The following is a 24,150-nucleotide window of genomic DNA, read 5'->3' on the forward strand; positions in this document are numbered from 1 at the left end:
ACGTTGTTTTCACGGCTTGCTCAGTGTATCCGGTCACGACAAGCACCTCTACAAGATGCCACGTTGTAGTGCGGTGAACAATGCATTAGCAAGAAACTTCAGTCACGCAACTAACCATTATTGGGGAACGGGAAGGCACAAAACGAGTTACACTCGGGCAGGAAGATAGTGACGAGCGTAGACCTCAATCGCCGAATCAGTGATTGGCGTTGAACGTTTGTCGGATATTCAAGCATCATTCGTTGAAGATTGTAGCGTAAGCATTGGTGCTTGCGAGCCTTCACGAATGCACATTTGTATTCAGATTGAGCATGCAGTTTCGTTATGAAAGGTTCGACCACAGCAAAGAAAAAAATGATTGGCGAGAAAGATCTAGAAGGTTCTGATACACACAGGCGCGTAATGCGCTGAGCGGTAACGTAACATTTGTTAGGCGGAAAAATGCATTCCTAGGAAAAATATATAAAAGTAAGCGTGTAAACATATATGAAAACTTAAGTCATGTCAAATATTTATTGTCATTTTTGTACAGAAACATCTGTCCCATCAGGCTAAAACGATTACGGAGCTGCTACTAGAGAGCAGTCCGAGTCAAAACAGAGGACTTCCGAGTGGATAAAAAGCTGTCTATTAAACTTCAGAAGTCCTGCCAGAATAAAACAACTAAAAATTTTCCTATGGGGAGAACATGTCATATAAGGAATTCCCAAATGATTTGAATCTAATACTGTCTCACTATCGTCATCAGCCTATTTTATGGTACAGAAAAAACATTTTCGGTATGAATACAGGCACCAAAGAATGGTCAATGCATTGAACAAGCTTTCTCAAGCAGATACTTTTCATACGCGTACAATGTAGTTAAGCATTGTCGTAATTGCATCTGCAAGTGACTTCTCTCGAAGGCAATTTTGCCTCTGGACCTCGAATAATGGCAGAAATTACTTTTTAATTGACAAGAATACAGTACCTCCTTTCTCAAATGCTTCCTAAAGAGAGATATTCCATTCTGTCTACGCTGCAACACTAATACAAACATTGTTCATCAAATCTTCTTCGCTGGTACACTGTCAAAAGACCTGCACAAGACGTTTCTCAAACCAAATGGGGGTCAATGATCTTTTGTGGACATTTCAGCACTCTAATTACACAAAACACTATCTTGCAGCCCATTAGGGCTTGTCTGGAAGTCAGTTTGATAAAGCAGCATTCACCAAGAAGATAGTCCATGAGACAGTGAGCGCTGGCCAGAACCTGCAGTTTCTTTCGACATCGAAGCATCCCAAATACTTCTGGTGACGAGGTCATGTCACGCAATTTCGAAAAACCAGACGGAATCGTTCACATCTTGCGTTCCTTCTGGCACACATGCCTATCGCGTGTTTGTCTGCAAAACGACATCCGCACTGCATACACTCATTCGGTGTTTTATCCACGGGCTTTGTTCAGTGGTGACGAAGAAGAGTTGAATTGTTCGTAAAGAATCAATCACACATTTCGCAAACAAAAGCGCTGTTTCCACATGCGAGTCCAATGTTTCTTGAGGTTAGATTTCTTTTCAAATTATTTAGCTCATTTTTGGCATGCATGACGTTTCTCCTCCGCGTGAGAGTGCTCATGTCTACGGAGATTACCCGCCTGCGTGAATGATGTGCCGCATGTTCCGCAAATGTAGGGTTTCTCACCTGTGTGCACGCGCTTATGGTTATCTAGGTGACCAAACGTCCGGAACGATTTATTACATATTTGTCATTTGTAGGGTCTCTCGTCTGTATGGGTGCGCCGATGGTTATCTAGATTACTAGAATGCCGAAACGATTTAGCACATATTTGACATTTGTGGGGTCTCTCGTCTGTATGACTGCGCTTATGGAGTTTAAGATTATAAGAATGCTGGAACGATTTTTCACACATATTGCATTTGTAGGGTCTATCGTCTGTGTACGTGCACTGATGTTGAGCTAGGTGGTAGGCACGGTCGAACTGTTTGCCACAGGCTTCCCATTTGTGTTTTTTGCCAGTGAGGTTGTGGCAATGTTCGACAGACTTAGACATCTTCACAGACGATTGACCACAGGCTTTGCAAATCTGGGCTGTGTCATCCGTGGGTACCTTGGCGTGCCCGTGTAAGGCGTGCGGTCTGCTCGAAACATTGCCACAGGCACGACACAACTCTCGCGATTCCGTTCCTACGGTTCCAGGAGCATTCCTGCAAAGACACGGACAAACGTTCAAAAACGCTCACTTTTGTTACAGGAAGACAAAATCACATCTTGCCAATTGAGCGGTTGACAAACAAAATCTTGTGTTAATGATAAGGCGTCGTTCTGAACCTTAGCGCTAAATTGAAGTATTTAATCTTGGCGCTCGATTGTGGTTCTAGTTTGCGTAAATTGAACACTGCTGCCTTTGACGGTCTGTGTGGCTAAACTTGAAAATAAGAAGACCTGTACCTATCTCACATAGGCTATACGTGATGTAGTATGTAAAGCGTGGTTTTGGTATTTCTTCCGACTCGAACCGAGAAGAAATGCCTGGTAAGGGTGGTTAAATAAGGAATTAGCATATCTAAACACGATGATATTTTCCTCTCACTGCACTAGAGCCCCTTTGTCGGTATAAAGCATTGCAATTAGCGATTCGAGGCTCCACCATAGGAAATGGTGCAAAGGCGAACAATTCGCTTCAATTCTGACAAGTGTATGTGGAAATAAATGAAGTCCTCCACATCGAATGCAATGAATAACTCCCGGGTTCAAGATTGCCTGCAATGTTTGTAAGGAGTCATTTAATATTTGACTCGCGTTCGAATTGCACACTGTTCCTACCGAAGGTATCGTGAGAACGACACACGTAATCATTTCCCCCATACGTAGCAAGCACAGATACATCAAATGCTTCAGTGTTTTCATTTCCCATGGATGTAATATGCTACCGAAGAAGTTAGTATTTTCTTTTCTTTTTCTGGGTAAGATAATGAACACTGCAAGCGTTGTGTTAAGGCAGTGTTAGTACGACATCTTTTCTACCGGTTAGTGAAGAAAAATACAACGGGCAGAAGAGCAGAGACAGCGCGTATGGTGCATGTCTTTTGTGTAGCCTGTTACTCATTTAAATCTCAACGTTAAACACTAGATGAACATTGGTCGCAATCCTTGTGTTAATGGCTTTTTACTTGTATACTTTTGTTCATTCTTGTAGCGGTTCTTTACATGATTCATGCAATGTTATGGTTTGGTCCCTGTCGTGTGGTGTTATCTTTTACGTCGTTTGAAATCATGCCAGCTTGGCCGGCATTAAGATCGGATTATTTAATAAATTACGACTATCAAACAATCAAATTTCGTTTTATAGAGCCAATTAAATCCCGGCAAATTATCCATCAAATATTCAGGCTCGCAAGGGGGAAACTTATGACTAAATATCCGTTTCAAAACAGATGGCAATCTGCTTTACTGTAACATAGATAACCTGTATATTCTTTTATTTCTTTTGCTTTGGTGGCACATACTTGCTTTTCTTCATTAAAATAATGAACATTTCTAGCTATTACTTCTACCTTCTATATGTGATACATTTGTATATGAACTATAGGAACTGTAGGGTGATATCATGTGGTAACATAATTGAAAATGTGCCCTTGTGAGGAAGCGTGCCGTCCCGTTGCTTCTTTTGTCTGTTTGGGCCTCAGGCGCTGTTTCGGAATTAGGTTTGTGTATTCGCATTTATTCTGCTTCTTTGGTGACGCGACGCAGCCAAATGTGTGCAGCGATTCAACCGACGTGATGTTACCTTGTAAGTATTTCTTTACTGGAAAACATGGTGTAGGAGGAAGTAGACAAGTCCACATGTCGAAACGTAGGCTCCTGCTTTCACCTTGTTCTCGTTTTGCTCATTAACTACTGATTTATGTGGTATCTATGTCGCAATATGTACTTAAGTAAAGGAGGTAAATAAACCACACAACATAACTCGATAAAGTTAAACAAATATTTATTTCGTAAGGAATAGCGAAATTTCACCTGAAGAAATATGTAAATCAACATTCAGGCAGAATTATTCTCACGATCAACGTCAACCTTAATGCGACCTAAAGCACTGCTTACTTGCCTGGGGCTGAGCAGCAAATACAAAGGGAAGCTATATTTACCGTACAAAAAAGTTCCCCGACGATTGTGTTACTTCCTAATGCCTAATTTGAGGCCAGTTTTATACATGTTTTCGTTTCGCGATGTATTGGCTGGTGCGGAGTGTCTTGTGCAGCACGTTGCAAACGGAGCCAAGTGGGGCGCGACTGCCTCGCTTAAAGGGAGATCGCGAGAGGCAGTGCGTGGGTAACGCGGGGGACGCGATTCACAGCAGCCGCCGTAGTCGTCACTTCAGTGTCGAAATCCCATTGTCATCATGCAGTCGCACCACCCTCGTTAATGTATCAACGTCATTTTTTGTTCGTTTTTAGGCCGCAGTTATGCTGTCGCCACCGTGTCGGGATTATGCCGTCGTTGTTATGCCATCGCTGTCATTGCGTTGTCGTCACACAGACGCTGTCATGCATTCGTTGTCATACGGTATTGTCATCGTGCCACCGTGGCGCTGCGGTCGTCGTCATTGTCGCTTTTTCATGAGGTTGTCTTACCGTCGTCATGTCGTCCTTGTTATGCCATGATCATGAATTAAAAATCCACCTGTTATTGTCGTCATGTCGTCGCCCCCCCCCCATTGTACGACTTTACCATTACATCAATATCATTCCTCAAAATTAAAATTAAGTTAGGGGGTTCTACTTGCCAAACCACGATCTGATTATGAGGTACGCCGTAGTCGGGGACTCCTGAAATTTTGACCACCTGGGGTTCTTTAACGTGCACTTGAATCTTACTACACGGGTGTTTTTGCAATTCGCCCCATCGAAATGGGGTTGCCGTGGCCGGGATTCAATCCGACAACCTCGTACTATCATTCCTTCTTATTCCATCATTGCATTAGTGTCATGCAGTGATCATGCCTCCAGGCTCATAGGTTAGCTTGGTAAGCGAAAGTCATGAAGCGGGACAATATTTGGGCCTGTGGGATGTAGTGGAAATCATCGAAAGTCTAAGAATTATCGCTGCACTTTGAAATGAACGTCACTGCAGCAATATGGCCTGTCACTGCATTGCTCGATTGCGTTAGACAACCGCCGTGGTTGCTCAGTGGCTATGGTGTTAGGCTGCAGACCACAAGGTCACGGGATCGAATCCAGGCCACTGCGGCCGATTTAGATGGGGGCGAAATGCGAAAACACCCGCGTCCTTAGATTTAGGTGCACGTTGAAGAACTCTTGATGATTGAAACTTCAGGAGTCCTCCACTACGTCGTGCCTCATAATCAGACAGAGGTTTCGGCACGAAGAACCCCATAATTTAATTTATTCATGTCTTTAGACGGACGCCTTTCTGTTTACTATCTTTGGAAACGAATATGGCGTAGTAGGTACGCATTTGACAAACTTGAAAGAGCGCTGAGCGCGACAAGCATGTTAGCACCACATCCACCATGCCGTGTGTTTTGAATAACGGTTGATTTTGTGCGCGTTTCACACATCAGAGCTCTCTTCCATAGCGAAAGTGCCACAGGGGAGGCATAGTTGTACCACGTGGAGCATAACGCACCGTCTGTGATTTGCTTTGTGCAAACAAAATTTTCCAAACGTTGGCTCACCTAGCGATATTTTCCGGAACGGCCAATGCCCCCTCCATTCCAGCACGGCTTGTACTGGGCTGTGCGTGATTGACGCCGCTGCTGGACACCATAGGCGGGCAACTGGCGCGTCCGCTTTCAGTGACATGTGTATGACCTGAGAGAACAACAGAGGTGTTAGCTCATCACTGTGCAAGGGTAATTCAACGAGTGTGAACATATCGTGCTGAAATAAAAACACGGAGATTCAGTTGACGTTTAGTGACAGGGTAACCTGATTTTAGTGCTTCCGTATGCGGTGCTCTTTCTGGAAATTTGCCTTCAATACATATGGAGAAACAGACGTGCGTGACGGAATTCATGCACTGTTGAATTTCGCCGAAGATATGTGCTGTCTTTAGCACAGCGGAATAGAACACGACAGTGTTCCATGCCGAAGATGAGTAGGCATTTTTAACGCGATAGCACTACGGGGCTCATGTAGTAGATGATTCGGTGTCTGCGTCCGGCGCCGTCATTGATCCTCTTGTGAGCAAAAAATCATTCCGTATCAGACAGACCGAATCACGCAGGCCTTCCGTGTAGCTCGAATGCGTTACTGAACCAAATGAATTTAAGTAAAATACGTCAGAAACATAGTAAAATACGACTTACAGGCTACCAACAGATATGATAGCACCAGATTGTAATTTGAATGTACGAGAAAACATTCTTTTACGCGGAAACTCAAGCACAAAGCAATTTTCCGGCGTTTCTACCACTCTTGTACCACGGGCAGTGGCGTACCCACCACCGAGAATCCACGGCCCACGTAATAAGTGGGGTTTCTTTCAGAAAGCTCGCTTTCGTGCATAGCTTTTGCCGCCAGCGCTTCCCAGTAAACATTACGGTTACATAAACTGCAGTTACCGAGAAGCGCGAGGAGCAGCCAGAAGTATTTGAATGGTATCGCGTTCCACTCTTAAAGGCGAAGTTAAAGCGTCCTTGAAATTGTGTTATTTTTGTAATCGGAGTCAAATCTCGGCTCTATGTAGAGCCGCGATTGTAGCAATAAGCATATTTCAGGCTTTACTAAGGTGGCTGCGGAAAATACGCAAAATTTCGTAAGCTAGCTTTTGCGCAAACCTAACTTGCCTTCACGGTTAAGGCCACGTTCTATTTATAGTAAAGCTCCTTAGTAGCGCAGAAAACTAAAGTTTAGCTCTCGCGAGTCTGTCTAAATATATGAAAAATTCTGTTGCATGCATTTTCATGAAATATGGAATTAAAAAAAATGCTGCAGAAATTCTGACTACTGTTTCGTAATGGGTAGCCGTTGTTTGGCTTTGCTGTTAGTTCGCTTTTGTTCACTGGCTTCTTATACCTTATGCATGTCTACCTACCGATCTCTTTTCTGAGGCCTAAAATTGCTTGCACATTAGTAGAGAATTCTCAGAATTTGGGTAGCATTTTGTGTTCTTTATCATGTGTGTCCTGCATAGACATCATGCTGCATATTGAAACTGTCGAGTTGTAACTTGTTCATCAAGACACGTTTGGGAAATAGCCAATACTTGGTTGGTTACTTGGATGGATACATGTCTGTAGAGGGAGTACAACGAGATTCGATGCTGGAGGAAACCAGCGAGAACTAACCTTTTGCTTTGGCCGCAACTATGCACTGGTTAACCTCACTGTACATGGTCTGAAGTCTCACATTGTTTAAGCGTTGCATTTTAGAAACGAGAATTCCGTGTGAAATGTGAAGACATCCTTGGCATTTGTGAGATAGAGGCCTTCGAAGCTGGTTATTCTTGAAGGTGCGACGTAGAGAAATTTCAGAGGAGGAAAATTTTTTAGGCTGCTAATCATATACAATTACACTATTTTCGCATTTCCCAACCAGCCATTCTGTGATTGTTCATACTCCGTACTCGAAGCAGGCTTCTTTGCATGCGCATCTCTAACGCGCAAAAGTAACCTTTCAAGGGGGCGGCGATAACGGGTTTCCTTTCTTTTTGTCGTTTTCCATTGCTTCTTTATCAATTCTATTGTGACCAATCATGTACATTTACCCAGTTTTAACAGTAGAATGTGCTAACTTCACCAATTATGCATTTATTTTGCAGACAAAAGGTTTTGCAGACAAGATACTTTTCGTGTTAATTACCGATTTTGCTGGGGAACTCAACAGGGAATGCTTACGCATTAAAATTGAAGAGTGAGCTTAAGCGAATAAGGCAGAGTTTATTGCATCGCCTGTACTGGTTATACACCAGACTTGTACGGTTTAATGCGCCTCTTCTTTATCGGTTGAACTAGAAGAATAGGATTGGTCACTGAAGCACGCTTTCAGCACTTTACGAAGGAAAAATTCACCCAAACAAAAGTTCCTGCTACTGTGCACTTCAATAAATGGAGGGACCATTTGGAGGCGATTCGTCGATTGCTTGAACCTGAAGTCGATTTCTTACAGGTGCCCATAAATTTTTATTGCTTCAACAGCTACGCAGCTCCTACTAGGAAAGGGCATTTTGCTCCTCGTTGATCTGACACTTTTACCTTCGAAGGAAGAAGACGAAGAAGTGGCTCTTGTGTGGAACCCCGTTTTCTACTGCTCTCATTTTGGGAGTATTTTTGCGTGTTTTCGGGAGGCGCCGCTTCCGAGACCTTCGGCGATGGAAGCGGAGTCAGCTAGACGTCCGGAGGAGACCGACGTCACAGCGTCGAGCGCTGCGAGGAAGCGCAATTACCTGATGAGCGACACAGGCAGCGAGGACACCTTGCTGTACTACTCTGCCTCAGATCTGTCGGATGACGATGGCTACTTGACAGTTGTGAGGCAAATAGGAAAGAGCAGAATCGTCACTGCCTCCTCGTCTTCAACAAGGACGACGGCGGCAGCAAAGGCCCATGACACGGCTCATACCATCCTCTTCCTATCCGAGACGCCCACCGACAACCTGAATCGGCTAAACAGGCAAGCCGTATCTGTAACACTAGAGGCCCTTGTTCCAAATGAGATCACGGATATGAGAGTTAACACCCCTAAGAACATTCTCGCAGTTGACGTCAAGAACAGAGCAGCATTGGATATCTTGAGTACAGTGAAAATGATGGGCAAGATAAATGTTCGCACGATAATACCACAGGACAGCAATAATATATCAGGTGTGATTTATGATGTCGATGAGTCAATCGACTCGAACGATCTGCCTATTTGCGTCAAACCCGCCACAGCAGATGTATCTATTATTGAAATCCGTCACCTAGGAGATTCACGCTGTGCGAGGATAACTCAAGGGTGGTAGCTTGCCGTCCCACGTGAAAGTTGGATTCTTTCGTCATCCAGTGCAACGGTTCGTTCCAAGACCACTTCAGTGCCGTAATTGTTTGCAGATCGGGCATGTCAGCGGCATATGCGAAAATTCGACCGTGTGCGCAAGATGTTCTGAGCAGCACAGCGCTGATGCTTGCCGTGCGACTCACTTCATGCGTGCCAATTGCTCCGGTCCCCATGAAGCATCGTCGAAAGACTGCCCGAGACACAAGACAGAGCGGAAAGTACTAAAACAAATGGTGAGAGACAACTCAACTCAGAGAGGCCGCCGCCAAAGTGCGACGGCGTAGTGTCCGCCGTCACCATAGACGATCCTCGTCTACTAGAAATACTGATACCGTCGCAAGACAGACGCTACTTCCTGAGGCTGGTGCTGCCGAGGCACTCACTCACAGAAACAACACGGTGTCTGATGATGCAGTGAATACCTCTACTGCAAACGACTGGCCTGCACTTCCGACATTAAGTCCTCCAGCCCAACAAAGGTCGACGGTGAACGACCGACGAACCAATGAGGGCACATATCACGTGCGAGGTCAAGACAAGCAAGTAATCGCCATAATAGAATCTCTAATGAAAGTCATTCGCGTGTTGATAAATGACATACAGACGCCATCTGCTCGAGGTGCACTACAAGTGCTGGACGGCCTGGATCCGGTTCTTGCGAGCCTCGAGTAGCAAGCACAATGGCTCTACCGCGTCAGCCGTTCTTCAGACAAGTCAAGGAAGCATCTATTATGCAATGGAATGCCCGTGGCCTGAAATCCCGCAGCGATATTCGCCATTACGTTTTCACCAATCAATTCCCCATTGTTGTCTGTGAACCGAAACTACAGAAACCCGTCCGTATTTTAGGTTATGAACCTCATGTGTCATCGACTTCTACTGACATTAGCAAAGTGATCATCTACATACGGTGTGAACTGACTTACGTTGTTCATCTAGTGCGGCCAAATGACACTAATCAGTATGTGTGTTTGACCGTGAAAAAAACAAAAACTTGCGTTTACTTTAGTGGGCGCTTACCTTTCTCGATCAAGCCGTTTCGATAGGCAGAGACTGAGTGACATTATAGATGCGACACCTGGTCTATGGATTGTTGTTGGGGACTTCAACGCGCATCATTCACTTTGGGGACGCAACAAGGTAAATTCCAAAGGAAGAAACCTCGTGTCCTTTGCTTGCGACTATGAACTTTGTTGTCTGGATGGCAGTCCCACGTTTCTGCGCGGCCGGACGTACAGTAGTTGTTTAGACTTAGCATTTGTTTCGCGATGCCTCACTCGCTGCGTCCATTGGTTCACAGATATAGAAACCCACGGAAGTGACCACATTCCTACCTACCTGAAGATAAAAGGCCTCACCAAATCCGTTTCATCAAATTTTAAACAAACAATCGATTGGCCCATGTGTAAATCACTTATGGAAGGCGCATGCCACCAAGGCATTTCGTCCACACTAGAATATGAGATCGCCAAGGCTATGCAGGATGCTATGCGCTCGTTTCGGCCATTAGAAAAATACAGATTTTGATTCGGAAATACAGAGCCTCCGTGCAATCCGCCGGCGTGTGGAGCGACGGTACAGATGGACTAAATCATTGAACGACCTTAGAGAGGCCAGACGCATTTAAAAGAAAATTCAGCGTCGCCTTGCTGTACTGCAAAATCAACGCTGGAAATCGTTTTGTGAGTCTCTCGACCCGCGTAAACCTCTGTCGGTTGTCTGGAGAACAATCCATGGACTTCGAACAGCTCCTCAACAGCATCGTCCATTTAAGACTCTAGCCCTACATCAAGGACGTCGAGAAGTCGAGGTGGCCGAAGATTACTGCGCAAGGATCGCGGGTCCGGCGCTCACGTATTCACCTTGCGCACCTATTCCCATTGGGCCCCCTTGCTCCCGAGATCCTCGTATGGACGCTGCTTTTTCCGTCGAAGAACTGGAGGCCACACTTGCTGGGTGCAGGCGATCTTCGTCACCAGGACACGATGGCATCACATACTCTGCGCTTGCAAACCTTGGTCAAGAGGCCAGAGATGCCCTTCTTGGCCTATACAACGCATCATGGCATGAAGGCCTGGTCCCTACAACGTGGAAATCCAGTCGGCTTGTTCCACTCCTCAAGGCTGGCAAATCCCCATTGGAATTGTCATCTTACCATCCAATAGCACTGGCCAGCTGTGTCGGCAAGGTAATGGAGAGAAGGATACTTGCACGGTTAGAATGGTGCCTGGAATTTTACAACGTCTATCCAGAGGTAATGGCTGGTTTTCGACGTGGCCGCTCGTCAATAGATAGCATTATTGACCTGGTAACATACCTACAACACCATAAACATCTGAAACGAATCACTGCAGCCCTATTCCTTGATGTTAAAGGTGCGTAGGACAATGTAGACCATCATGCAATTCTGGACGCCTTAGAAGCTATAGGGATTCGTGGACGCACCTTTCGCTGGATATGCAACTATTTGAATGGAAGATCTTTTTTTTTATTTTGACTGAAGACGGAGCAACGCCATCTAGCTATACCAGTCGTGGTGTACCGCAAGGCGGAGTACTCAGCCCTACCCTTTTCAACCTGGTGCTCGTTGGTCTCGCCGATTCGTTGCCGCAAACCGTACACCGCAAACCGTACAGCTCTCCATATATGCAGACGACATTTGCATATGGGCTTCAGGCGTGACACGTGTACAAGTCCGCGCGCGCCTTCAGAAAGTCTGAACGGCTGTGTCAAGATACCTAAGAAGACAAGGCCTGTAGCTTTCCGCTGAGAAATGTGCACTCGTTGCTTTTACTCGCAAATCGATGGCCCCGTATGCTTTGCGGATTAATGACCAAATTATACGATATAGACGAACGCACCGATTTCTTGGCGTCATCATTGATAGAGACTTGTCTTGGAGCCCTCACATCTCGTACATGACAAAGCGTTTGGCCGCCATTGTGGACCTTCTTGCGTTTCTCGGCGGGAAGTCCTGGGGCGCAACAGTAGCGTCAATGTTGCAACCATATAAAGCACTGTTTTGGGGCTTCCTATGGTACAGCTTGCCTGTAATAGGAAATACTTGCACTACGAATATTCGCAAACTCCAGAGCGTGCAAGCCCAAGCACTCAGTACTTGTCTCGGTCTTCCCAAAACTACGTCATCGATTGCGTCAGTGGCCATAGCCAGAGACGCTCCTTTGACAGTCTACATTGATACAGATGTCCTGAGAGCGCACATCCGACAGCTGACTCGGATTCCCTCACACCATGTTGCTTGCTTGCCAGCAAAAAGGCCACTTTCAACTTTTGCTAAAACTACTGTAAGACATCAGTCGTATTTGCCATCAGAATTTACGCCCGCTACACGATTATCAGATCCATTGTGGTATCTGCACCGGCCGCAAGTGCAACTGACAATTCCAGAAATAAAGAAAGCCTGAGCGCCATTGCAAGCTTTGAAACAAGCAACATTGGAGCACATTCACAACGTGCACAAATTCCGGCAACATGTATACCCAGATCGTTCAGTAAAACTCAACAGCTCTGCTGCTGCAGTCATCATCCCGGCACAATCTGAGGAAATCAAATTAAGAACTTCATGTGCGACCACATCGATGGGTGCAGAACTTGCGGCGTTCCATGCTGCACTTCATTACATTAAGCAGAAGCCACCGCAACAATGGACAGTCTTTAGTGACTCCACTTCAGTGCATACGAAGCCCAATGCGCCACGGACCCAATGAACAACTGGCCTCAGAAATTCGGCACATATATCATCAAAGCTATGACAAGGAACACAACAATCTTTTAGTGGCTTCCAGGACATCGTAACATGAGCGGGAATGACCACGCCGGCGAAGCCGCCCGATTTGCACATGAAAGTGGTCAACGAGTCTTCATTCCGCTTTCGCGAACAGACGCTGCGGCGGAGCTGCGATTGATGTCCCGTGAGTGTACTTTGCCCCTGTGGGACACAAATGTTTTCACCATGTGTCGGTTGCGTTCGTTGTCTCCAGACATACGGATGCACCTCCCACCTGGATTACCACGACATGAACAGACTATGCTCTACCGTCTGTGGCTAGGCGTTGCCTTTACAAACGCCTATGCTTTCCTCATAGGAATGGCCAACAGCCCCACGTGCGACACATGTAACATCGACGAGACGCTCGCGCACATTATCTGTGTCTGTCCGCGATACAGTGCAGAGAGAGAAGCGATGTGCAGAGTACTGGACCAGTTGGACAATCGTCCACTTTCAGAACTAAAAGCTTTAGGCCGATGCTCCGAAAGAACATCTGCGTTGAAGGCCCTACTCGCGCTATTAAGGTTCTTGAGGTCTACGGGGCTTCACGACAGTCTAAGAATGCCGCCCCCTACCACTCTGTAGTGTACGCGCTTTGTTCGTGCTTGTCTCCCTTTCTTTCTATCGCTCCCTTCCACTCTGTTTCTATTTTTAAAAATCCCTCTTAACCCTTCCCCCTGTGCATGCTAGCCAACCGGAACTACCTCTGGTTAACTTCCCTGCCTTTCTCTGCATTTTCTCTCTCTTTCTCTCTCTCTATCTTGCTCCTCGTTTAGTCTTTCCCTTCCCCTTTTTTCATTACACTGAGTGTAGGGTAGCAAACCGGAAGCTCGTCTGGTTGACCTGCGTGCCTTTCCTATCCTTGCTTTCTCTCGCTTTCTCTCTCTCTCTCTAAGAATTTAGGAGCCAGGACTCTTGTACCTTTTGCTTCGGGCCATGACGTCTGCCTCTTGAACGACGGCAGACCGACATTCTTGAGGGTCGTCGTACACAAGCTGGCTGTATGTCACTTGGGTCCCGCGATACCTTATTTCCAGCAGAACTTGTTGCTAGGCGAGCTGGTTGAGATCTAACGAGTGCATTGCTGCACCAAAAGGATCATAAAGACTGGAGGGAGAGTAAGAAACTACTCTCGACCCCTATCAGGACTCTCAGCGCTCTACCTGTCGCTTCTTACTCTCCCTCCTAAATCATTATTTTCCTTTTGGAGCAGCAATGTATTCATCATCATCATCATCATCAGCCTGGTTACGCCCACTGCAGGGCAAAGGCCTCTCCCATATTTCTCCAACAACCCCGGTTATGTACTAATTGTGGCCATGCCGTCCCTGCAAACTTCTTAATCTCATCCGCCCACCTAACTTTCTGCCGCCCCCTGCTACGCTTCCCTTCCCTTGGGATCTAGTCCGTAACCCTTAATGACCATCGGTTATCTACCCTCCTCATTACATGTCCTGCCCATGCCCATTTCTTTTTCTTGATTTCAACTAAGATGTCATTAACTCGCGTTTGTTCCCTCACCCAATCAGCTCTTTTCTTATCCCTTAACGTTACACCTATCATTCTTCTTTCCATAGCTCGTTGTGTCGTCCTTAATTTGAGTAGTACCCTTTTCGTGAGCCTCCAGGTTTCTGCCCCGTAAGTGAGTACTGGTAAGACACAGCTATTATATACTTTTCTCTTGAGGGATAATGGCAACCTGCTGTTCATGATTTGGGAATGCCTGCCAAACGCACCCCAGCCCATTCTTATTCTTCTGATTATTTCCTGCTCATGATCCGGATCCGCCATCAATAGCTGTCCTAAGTAGATGTATTCCCTTACGACTTCCAGTGTCTCGCTGCCTATTGTAAATTTCTGTTGTCTCCCGAGACTGTTAAGCATTACTTTAGTTTTCTGCAGATTAATTTTTAGACCCACTCGTCTACTTTGCCTCTCCAGGTCAGTGAGCATGCATTGCAATTGGTCCCCTGAGTTACTAAACAAGGCAATATCATCAGCAAATCGCAAGTTAGTAAGGTATTCTTCATCAACATTAATCCCCAATTCTTCCCAATCCAGGTCTCTGAATACCTCCTGTAAACACGCTGTGAATAGCATTGGAGATATCGTATCTCCCTGCCTGACGCCTTTCTTTATTGGGATTTTGTTGCTTGCTTTATGGAGGACTACGGTGGCTGTAGAGCCGCTATAGATATCTTCCAATATTTTTACATATGGCTCATCTACACCCCGATTCCGTAATGCCTCCATGACTGCTGGGGTTTCGACTGAATCAAACGCCTTCTCGTAATCAATGAAAGCTATATATAAGGGTTGGTTATATTCTGCACATTTCTCTATCACTTGATTGATAGTGTGAATATGGTCTATTGTTGAGTAGCATTTACGGAATCCTGCCTGGTCCTTTGGTTGACAGAAGTCTAAGGTGTTCCTGATTCTATTTGCAATGACCTTAGTAAATACTTTGTAGGCAACGGACAGTAAGCTGATCGGTCTATAATTTTTCAAGTCTTTGGCGTCCCCTTTCTTATGGATTAGGATTATGTTAGCGTTCTTCCATGATTCCGGTACGCTCGAGGTCATGAGGCATTGTGTATACAGGGTGGCCAGTTTCTCTAGAACAATCTGTCCACCATCCTTCAACAAATCTGCTGTTACCTGATCCTCCCCAGCTGCCTTCCCCCTTTGCATATCTCCTAAGGCTTTCTTTACTTCTTCCGGCGTTACCTTCGGGATTTCGAATTCTTCTAGATTATGTTCTCTTCCATTATCGTCGTGGGTGCCACTGGTACTGTATAAATCTCTATAGAACTCCTCAGCCACTTCAACTATCTCATCCATATTAGTAATGATATTGCCGGCTTTGTCTCTTAACGCACACATCTGATTCTTGCCGATTCCTAGTTTCTTCTTCACTGTTTTTAGGCTTCCTCCGTTCCTGAGAGCATGTTCAATTCTATCCATATTATACTTCCTTATGTCAGCTGTCTTACGCTTGTTGATTAACTTCGAAAGTTCTGCCAGTTCTATTCTAGCTGTAGGGTTAGATGCTTTCATACATTGGCGTTTCTTGATCAGATCTTTCGTCTCCTGCGATAGTTTGCTGGTATCCTGCCTAACGGAGTTACCACCGACTTCCATTGCACACTCCTTAATGATGTCCACAAGATTGTCGTTCATTGATTCAACACTAAGGTCCTCTTCCTGAGTTAAAGCTGAATACCTGTTCTGTAGCTTGATCTGGAATTCCTCTATTTTCCCTCTTACTGCTAACTCATTTATCGGCTTCTTATGTACCAGTTTCTTCCGTTCCCTCCTCAGGTCTAGGCTAATTCGAGTTCTTACCATCCTGTGGTCACTGCAGCGCACCTTGCCGAGCACGTCCACATCTTGTATGATGCCAGGGTTAGCGCAGAGTATGAAGTCTATTTCATTTCTAGTCTCGCCGTTCGGGCTCCTCCACGTCCACTTTCGGCTGTCCCGCTTGCGGAAGAAGGTATTCATTATCCTCATGTTATTCTGTTCCGCAAACTCTACTAATAACTCTCCCCTGCTATTCCTAGTGCCTATGCCATATTCCCCCACTGCCTTGTCTCCAGCCTGCTTCTTGCCTACCTTGGCAATAAAGTCGCCCATTAGTATAGTGTACTTAGTTTTCACTCTACCCAGTGCCGATTCCACGTCTTCATAGAAGCTTTCGACTTCCTGGTCATCATGACTTGATGTAGGGGCGTAGACCTGTACAATCTTCATTTTGTACATCTTATTAAGTTTCACAACAACACCTGCCACCCTCTCGTTAATGCTATAAAATTCCTGTATGTTACCAGCTATATTCTTATTAACCAGGAATCCGACTCCTAGTTCTCGTCTCTCCGCTAAGCCCCGGTAGCAAAGGACGTGCCTGCTGTTTAGCACTGTATATGCTTCTTTTGGCCTCCTAACTTCACTGAGCCCTATTATATCCCATTTACTGCCCTCTAATGTATTCGTTAGATCTCATTTCGAGTGTAGGCTTCGTCCAGTACGTCGACTCGCTGAGAACAGATATAACGCACCAAGTCGATTCTACACCTGAGGGAGGCCAGGCGGACGCAGAAGAAAATACATTGCCACATGGACCAAATATACAACGAACAATGGAACCCATTCTGTAACTAGTTGCACCCCCGCAAAGCACTGTCTCGCGTAAGGCTTAATCACCAGGGCGGACGCGTTTCTGCTCGGAAACGCAACCGCTTTAAGGCTCAGGCTCTCCGCCAAGGCTGTCGAGAAATCAATGTTGGAGAAAAATGTTTTGAGAGAATTGCAGGTGACAGATTGTTACGAAAGGATCACTAATTGCACGAAGTTCCCTTCACGCAAGCTTCGGCAACGGACGAACCTTTCTACATGGAAGAATAGGAGGCTGCTCTAGCCATTTGCAGGCGTTGCTCTTCGCCCCTGACTAGATAATATAGCGCACGCTGCTGTACGCCTTCTTGAACATGAAGAGCGAGAGGTCCTGCTGTGTCATCTCAACGTTTCTTGGAATGACGGAAACAGTCCCCTTGAACTCAAATCATATCTGCCTCTTGCTCCCGCCAGCTTTGTTGGCAAGTTACTTGAGAGGATGATCCCTACGCGCCTCGAGTTGTTTTTTGAGCACTGCAATGTTTATGCAGACGCGATGATCGGCTTTGGACGTGGCCTTTCGTCGGTCGACAACGTCATTGATTTTGCGTATTCAACAACAGAATACACCCAAACGCCTCTCCTTAGCGCTATCGTAAGACGTGACTGGCGCTTATGGTAACGTTTCACGTGAAGCCATCGTTGACGCGCTCATATCCGTTCAAATCGGAGGTCACGCTATTCGCTGAATTGGGAGCAACCTGACCCGAATGAGCTTTTATTTGGATTCACCGAGGATGGTGAAATTACCGGCCACTACACCACGTATTGTTCAACATAGCTCTGATTTGGCTAGCGGAATTCCTGCCATACTCGGTCAGACTATCAATTTATGCAGATGACATTTGCATCTGGGCTTCAAGAGTAGGTGCTCCGCAGGCTCACGCAAGATTACAAAAGCCTACAACGCTGACGTATGCCCATGTTAAGAGACAGCTCCTCGGCATCTTAACAGCAAAATGCGCATTAGTCACCTTAATGCGAAAATGAATGGCCGGATACCCGGTGGCTACTAATGGCCAGCCTATCATGCACAAGAGAACCCATCATTGTTTAGAAATCATCGTTGACCGCGACCTCTTGTGGACGCCACCATGAAACCCAAGTCACCGTTTAAAAGCAATAGATGGAAAACATGGAGACCGTCGATGTGTTCCGTGCTTAAACTGTACAAAGCGCTCTTCATGGATTTCTAGCATTGCAGCACTCCGCTGTTGTTAAGGGCCCGGAAGACAAATTTCACAGTGCTTGAGAGCATGCAAGTTCGTTCATTGATTCATTTGTTCGAATAAAGTAACATAAAGCATATAAAGGAACATAGGACGAGGAGGAAAGAAGATTGCTTTGGGCTCCTCCGCGTCCACTTTCGGTAATATTTGAGACTATATTGTAGCACTGCTAGGAAGTACTAGGTAAGGACAAGAAGCGCAGCACAGTTTATTTCATCATGCAGTTAAACAGTTCAATCAACAATATGCAGCCCCTAGAAAAAAAACGTTTCTTCTGATGGCAAAGCTGAAGAAGCCTTGCTGCTGTTTTTTAGTGACGTCGACAAGATAGCAAACTGGGAATCCTTGCTTACTCTCCTAATTACTGGCTTACTAGTATTGTCCTCAGCAGGAGTACAGTACCGTACAGACGCGAGTAGCGCTATCGCCGCAGCGATTCTCCCATCAGATCATCTCAACCGGGAGCCTAAGTTCACGAGGCAACAGTTACATTTCTGGTATTAGAAACTATGCAGAATGTAGAGCACAGATTCATGGGTGCAGAGCCTTGCACCTGTGAGCCAGCGGGGATGCTCTAGAAATGTGTCGTATACGACTGCAGACAGATTGCTGAGTCACGTGCAAGGTGAGGCGATGTATACCAGCGGCTGAAAGTCTTCCCACACCTACCGGAGAGTGTAGTTGTGCCGCAAGCCGTGTAGTACTGCGTAGTCCATGGCTCAGCGCCGGTGGCGTCAGCAACTCTAAAACGCAAGAAAGATATGCACATGAACAGTGCGGCCTGCGATGGTAAACAAAGGTAGCTGAAGAATGTAGCTGAAGCCAACGTTTCGACAAGGGGGCGGAACTCGTGAGGAACAGTAGCCTTTCACAGGGAGACGTTTGCTTGCAGAATCCTTAAGGCGCACAGGCGTGTTGCTCGGGGGCAGATTCATGCGCTCCCTGTGCATGTATGCTTTACGGTCTCTTGCTCTTTTGAAATATCTGCACTAAGCTTTAGGTGAACATTGTTTGCTATTGTGTGGGTAATGTGCTTAATGTGCTATTCGTACACCTACGTTTATTACTATTGTTGTTCACATGGCTAATGGAATTTTATGGTCCTGCTCAACTCTTCTGGTTTACATTGTAAATCATGTCAGCTTTGCCGGCCTCTAGACTGGCCTATGTCCTAAACAGGTTAGAACTTCATGGGCAAATGAATATTGAGAACCCGTCAAGGGAAGGGAACAATGCTCTTTATTGTCTTCCCTGTGAATTCCGTTGACATATATTGCATTTCATTAACGCAGTTTAATTCCAGGAATTGCCTGAATCCAAATTTTGCTTTTGGTTTCCAACTTGAAAGAATTCTGAAATCACCAATCCTAAAATATACGCGTAAAATAGTTGGCATTTATGTGAGCATTTCCAAAGTATCTAATCACAAAATAGTTTATTTTTGAGTGCTGTGTTTTACATCAATCTTGGGCGCTTTAGATGTGATATTAGGGCAGTTTAAATCATCATTACATTATATAAAGCATAATTAGGTTGTAATTTCCATACTTGAGTTTCATTTTTCTTAACAAATTGAAAATGAAATTCTTTTAACTTCAATATTGTGATATTTTTAATACTACACAAGGTTTACCAATGTTGTTGCGGTGGTTGCGGAGCAAGACGATTGATTTTCTCGCATTTACGCCCTAGGGAGCAGATCCCCAGATAAAGCCTCCTGTTAAAGCCAGCAGCATATTGTGAAAAGAAGAGCTGATACTTCTAGCTTCAGGCATCACAACTTAAATCCATCACACAAGTTCGTCGATTCAAGCATAACTGACATATACGGCGTTCCATGACGTCTAAATTAGTTGCTCTATTGAAAGGAATTCCTACAGAAGTTTGGCTCACCTAGCATTATTTCCCAAAATGCCCGATGCTTCCTCCGTGCCCGCGTGGCTCGTGCTGGCCCCTGCGTATTTGCCACCGCCGCTGCTGCTGTAGACTGGAAGTGTGAAACTGGCGCTTCCGGTGTCTCTGTTGTGTGCATACCCTGAAATGAGAGGTGTTGGATCCACACTGTCACATTCCCTGCTAGAAACGCGAGGGGACCAACAAGTTTTCGTAAGAGTCTTGATGCTAATCAATCGTAACAGCAGTGCTGCCGCCTGGGATGCTTCGTTGAATGCAAGCAACAAAAGCTGGAAGGCCCAACGTGGCGCCACGAAAAGGACAAGTATGCGCATTGGGAGTTATTCAGTGTTTTATTCCTTGGCCTTTGATGCCTGGACTAGAACATGGTTCATCTTACAAAGCCTGATTTTGGTTTGCTAGCTTCTGGTGTTTGGATAATGCATTATCTCCGCGATAGGCTACTTGGCGCTAACCATCGCTTTGACTTATCACACTGTAAGATTGAACGTGCATGTGTAGACCAATGGCTACATACTAGTGTTCTGCGGTTATTGAAAAATTTAACCACAAGAAAACCGCATGTTTCTATAGAATTTTTTGCACTCGTGTTGGCTGCTTATCTTTAGTTTATATTGACACGTGTGCTTATCATTATCGGGCGACCACATTTCGCCGCTTAAGAAATGTAATCGCACAGCGCGGCACGCGCCTGCATGTATCCGAAGTTTCTGAAAAGTTATCGATGATTCTACCCGGCTGTCTTGTCGCGGGACCTTGTGTTGTCTGATTTCATCGCGTAACGCGAATGGTGTAGAACTTTGTGGAACGATTATTCTGGAACATTCGACGACTGCTTTATAAAAGCCGACGCGCTTTACCCGGTGATCAGATTTTCGACGATCGCCGAGCGTGTTCGCCGCTGTAGTTGTGCTATAAGTGTAGCCTGTTTTGTGGGCACAGGTTCGCCCAATGAAAGTTAGTTATGTCGTTCACAGTATTGCTACTGTGTCCCTTGACGTCACGACCACGTGACATCTGGTGGAGGTGCTTGTGCGTTCATGTACCGAACGTCCCCGCAAAGCCGCGATCCAAGCCCGAAGCCCGAGGACACAACCAACGTCGCCCAAGACCAGCGTGCTAGCCGCCGACCGCGAGGACTGCCGCCAAAGCACGGACTTCTACCTGAGACGAGCAGGAAGATTGCCACCAAGTCCACGCCAATGGCAGTCCCAGCATCCCCCGTCGTGCTGCAGCAGCCCAGGGAGCCCCTCACGTTCCGCGGTTCAACATTCGAGGACCCGGACACCTGGCTCGAGATGTACGAGAGGGTCGCTGCATTTAACAGCTGGAACAGCGACGACAAACTGCGACATGTCTTCTTCGCATTGAAAGAGGCTGCCAGGACGTGGTTCGAGAACAGAGAAGCCACCTTAACGACCTGGGACCCTTTCCGAAGCGGCTTCCTGCTGACATTCACAAGCGTCGTGCGCCGAGAACGAGCCCAAGCACTACTAGAAACACGAGACCACCGCGATTTTTGCCTAGAGATGAGCCCCCTATTCCGCCACGCCGAGCCGGAAATGTCGGAGGAAAAGAAAGTCCGGCTACTAATGCATGGTGTAAACGAGGAACTTTTCGCCGGTATGGTACGAAACCCACCGAAGACCGTCGACGAGTTTCTTCGCGAGGCCACTTGCATCGAGAAGACACTCGAGATGCGAAACCGGCAATTCGACCGCCGCACCAACTCTACAAACTATGCCGGTGTTCAATCACTGGCCTCCGACGACCTGCGCGAGGCTATCAGGGCAGTCGAGAGGAGCTTCAGAAGATCTTCCCGTCGTCGCAGCCTCAAGTGGCCTCGATCGCTGACATCGTCAAAGATGAGGTTCAGCGGTCGCTTGGAGTTCTGGAGGTGCAACCTCAATTACCGCAACCCCAGCCCGAAGCAATGACCTACGCCGCCGTCGTAAGCCATCAAGGTCCTCCTCCGCGACCGCGCCAAGGCCCTGTAACGCAGCAATTCCGTCGACCACCACCGCCGCCGCCGCCAGCACGCCCACCCGTCGCCCAGCGCAGCTACCCGAGAAAGACAGACATTTGGCGAGCCCCCGACCACCGCCCGCTCTGCTATCACTGCGGAGAAGCCGGCCATGTGTATCGCCGATGCCCATACCACGACTTTGGACTGAGAGGGTTCGCCGTCAACGCGCCGCGTCCACAGCTTGGAGAGCGCCCACGTGACATCGCCGACTACCTTGCCGATACTCAATGGAGCCCTCGACGACCGTCCCGTTCGCCGTCACCAGGCCGCTACCTGTCGCCGCAGCGCCGACCATACACCGGCCCAGCCCGGGGCCTCTCTGCGCGCCCATATCCGGAAAACTAAAAGCAGCAACCGATGGAGGTGCGGTTGCTGTTCGTAGAACTGATGAAGATCCTCCGCCGCTGACGAAGACGACGAAGAAACCATCTCGACGACCTGATGACGACACGCCGCCGTCCCGACGAAGTCAGCAAGCCAAGACTACACCGACGAAAGACGTCTGGACGACGCGACGCTCCAGGTTCAGTGCAACACGACGCAGCCGTGATCCAACGCCAAGACCTAACTGCAACGCCAGACAAAGAACCACCGACCTCGACGTGCTTCTCGACGGCCACGCAGTTACCGCCTTAGTGGACACAGGTGCCGATTACTCCGTCATGAGTGGACACATCGCCGCCCAATTGAAGAAGGTTAAGACTGCATGGGAAGGCCCTCAAATTCGCACCGCTGGTGGACACCTGATTACGCCGACTGGAATCTGCACGGCAAGAATAACCATTTATGACCGGACTTACCCTGCCACCTTTGCTATCATCCAACAGTGTTCACGAGACGTCATTCTCGGTATGGACTTCCTGAACCAACACGGCGCAATCACCGATCTGAAGTCGAAGTCAATAGCGCTGTCGGAAGATAAAGCGATACCGCTGGAGAGTCTTCGTAGTCACCACGCCTTGAGTGTGCTCGAAGGTCAACTAAGCATCCCGCCTCGCTCCAGCATTGTTATTTCGGTCGACACCGAAATACCCGCTGACGTAAAAGGCGTCATCGAAGGCGACCAACGTCTACTGCTCGACCGTGAAATATGCGTCGCAAGAGGGATCGCTCGACTGCACGGAGGAAACACGAAAGTGTTACTGACAATCTTCAGCCAGGAGTTCAAGCACATCAACAAGGGCACGACGATCGCATTCATCGAGGAAATTCTGGAAACGAGCAATGCGTTTGTCCTCTCGGATTCTGTCGCATCCACCCCGACGACCGTAGTTCCCGAGCCAGACTTCGACATAAATCCAAGTCTCCCTGTGATTAAGCGGCAACAGCTCAGAAGTCTGCTTCGACGATACAAAGACTGCTTTTCGACGTCATCGAAGATTCGACAGACACCAGTCGCAAAGCATCGCACAATAATGGAAGAGTGTGCTCGACCACTCCGCCAGAGCCCTTCCCGAGTTTCCACGCGAGAACGCGAAGCTATAAGACAAGTCGACGAAATGCTGCGCGACGACATCATCCAGCCGTCGAAAAGCCCGTGGGCGTCTCAAGCTGTTTTAGTGAAGAAAAAGGACGGAACCCTACGTTTCTGCGTCGATTATCGTCGACTGAACAAAATCGCGAAGAAAGACGTATACCCCCTCCCACGGATAGACGACGCATAGGATCGGCTCTGCAATGCTAAATACTTCTCATCGATGGACCTCAAATCTGGCTACTGGGAAATAGAAGTCGACGAAAGGGATCGCGAAAAGACCGCCTTCATCACGCCAGACGGCCTCTATGAGTTCAAGGTTATGCCATTTGTACTGTGCTTGGCGCCTGCGACGTTCCAGCGCGTGATGGACGCGGTTTTAGCAGGTTTGAAGTGGCAGACCTGTCTCGTTTACTTGGATGACGTCGTTGTATTCGCCGGAAATTTCCACGATCACCTTAGGCGGCTTACAACAGTACTAGAGGCCATCAAGTGATCGGGGTTCACTCTGAAGCCAGAAAAGTGCCGCTTCACTTA

At 46.9% G+C, this 24,150-nt stretch overlaps 1 protein-coding gene across 2 annotated transcripts in view; it reads right to left on the minus strand.

Moving 5' to 3' along the window:
• Positions 1–499: 499 nt before the first annotated feature.
• Positions 500–24,150, minus strand: part of LOC135919773 (uncharacterized) — an 80,015-nt gene continuing 56,364 nt past the window's right edge. Inside the window, exons 11-14 of one of the 2 annotated variants that reach the window (XM_070526127.1) lie at positions 20,093–20,234; positions 18,869–18,942; positions 5,701–5,836; positions 500–2,209 (exon numbers count right to left, since the gene is read on the minus strand). In XM_070526127.1, the coding sequence (XP_070382228.1) occupies positions 1,750–2,209; positions 5,701–5,836; positions 18,869–18,942; positions 20,093–20,234 (812 nt within the window). In that variant the 3' untranslated portion in view covers positions 500–1,749. The remainder of the gene's footprint in view (positions 2,210–5,700; positions 5,837–18,868; positions 18,943–20,092; positions 20,235–24,150) is intronic. The other variant, XM_070526128.1, reaches the window with a different exon arrangement.

The sequence above is a fragment of the Dermacentor albipictus genome, chromosome 9 (assembly GCF_038994185.2).
Source record: "Dermacentor albipictus isolate Rhodes 1998 colony chromosome 9, USDA_Dalb.pri_finalv2, whole genome shotgun sequence".
Taxonomy (NCBI): Eukaryota; Metazoa; Arthropoda; class Arachnida; order Ixodida; family Ixodidae; genus Dermacentor; species Dermacentor albipictus.